Genomic DNA, 1,464 nt, shown 5'->3' on the forward strand with positions numbered 1-1,464 from the left:
TAATATTCCAAACAAAAGCTTTCATATCCAACAGACAGACCAAAGAAATGAGTGAGACTGTAAGTGCTGTAGGAGTGCACTTCACTGATGATGACGTAAACAACCTAGCTGCCCGTCATCTTGAAGACTCCCAGCTGATGGAGGTTCAGTGGGACTCAACCATCTCTGTCCTGAAGGAAGACCAAGAAAGGGACTTTAAGAACTTTGTCATGGAGTCCTTTGCTGGGCGGGAGATCACAACACCAGTGACTCCAAAGTATGTTTCTTCTAGTTTTTCAGTTGTTATATTTCTTTTGATTGGTGTCAAGCTTATATTTCAGTTGTTTCTTTAGCAAAGATATATGTACCCTTGAATGAATTATGCTTTGTGTGTGAGTTTTAAGTTGTCAGGAATTTCATTAAAGATTGTTGTGTGTCAAATTGTTTAATATCATTGTTCTGAAATCTCAAGCACCAACTATTAAGTAAATATGAATTATAAAACCATTTTTTCTTCCTTGTACAGAGACTTTATACTGGGCTCAGACACAGTAATGACAGAGGCGACAGAACCCACCCAGGAAGAAAGCTTTACCATACATCTTGGCGCACAGATGAAGCAGATGCACAATCTTCGTTTGCTGTCTGCAGATGTCCTGCAGCTGTGCAAATATCAGTCTCATGATGCAAGGTGAATTTAGAGTACATGGTGGTGCACTTAGGTGTATAGACTGCAGTGTTTTGTGTTGTAATTTTTTTATTTTACTTAAACTTCACTTATTCATTCATTTTGATTACTTTTTATTGTTTAGTATGAGTACAAAATGAATAATTCCTTCTTGGTTATGTACATCTCTTATTTAGCATGGGTACCTAATTAGAAATTCATTCTTGGTTTTATGCAGCGCCATTCCACCTCAGCGCATCCAGACTTCAATGAGTCTCTATTCTCACAACCTAAATGGTCTAGTGCTCTTGGTTGATGACCGAATCAACACCTACACAGGCATCAAGAGAGGTAATGAGGAAGTATGGTTAAAGTAAAAGATTGAATATTGAGATAATTAAATAACATCCAATTGTGATATTTACCATAGTCAAAAAAAAAAGAGGGGGTGGGGGAAATCAATTTATAACCAGGTAGGACACTATTATGTAAGTTATAAGAATGAATAAATGTATTATTGTAAATATTCAAGACTGATTATATTCTCTCTATCTTGATTCTCTGATTCTTTGTATCTGCACAGAATTTGGCCGAGTCTGTGGCAGGACAACGGAGTTGCATTTCCCAGACTTAGAGGATCAGTTGGAGTCCACCAGAGACTTGGTTCCTCAGGTTGTTCAGTGGCGTCGGGACCATCCTCCTCCACAATACGATTGCGATGAGGAGGCAGCAGTATGTGTGTTTAATTTAATAGTGGTATTGATTGTATTATCAGGGATGTTAATATTATTGTTAAGGATTGTGTGTCATAGTGGCTG

At 37.8% G+C, this 1,464-nt stretch overlaps 1 protein-coding gene across 4 annotated transcripts in view; it reads left to right on the plus strand.

The window, feature by feature from the left end:
* LOC119587705 (protein C12orf4 homolog) overlaps window positions 1-1,464 on the plus strand; it is a 6,037-nt gene that overhangs the window by 2,287 nt on the left and 2,286 nt on the right. For all 4 annotated transcript variants that reach the window (XM_037936384.1, XM_037936385.1, XM_037936387.1 and 1 more), the window contains exons 6-9: window positions 35-256; window positions 506-670; window positions 885-997; window positions 1,230-1,378. In XM_037936384.1, coding sequence (XP_037792312.1) covers window positions 35-256; window positions 506-670; window positions 885-997; window positions 1,230-1,378 — 649 coding nt within the window. The remainder of the gene's footprint in view (window positions 1-34; window positions 257-505; window positions 671-884; window positions 998-1,229; window positions 1,379-1,464) is intronic.

Source organism: Penaeus monodon, chromosome 23 (genome assembly GCF_015228065.2).
Source record: "Penaeus monodon isolate SGIC_2016 chromosome 23, NSTDA_Pmon_1, whole genome shotgun sequence".
NCBI lineage: Eukaryota > Metazoa > Arthropoda > Malacostraca > Decapoda > Penaeidae > Penaeus > Penaeus monodon.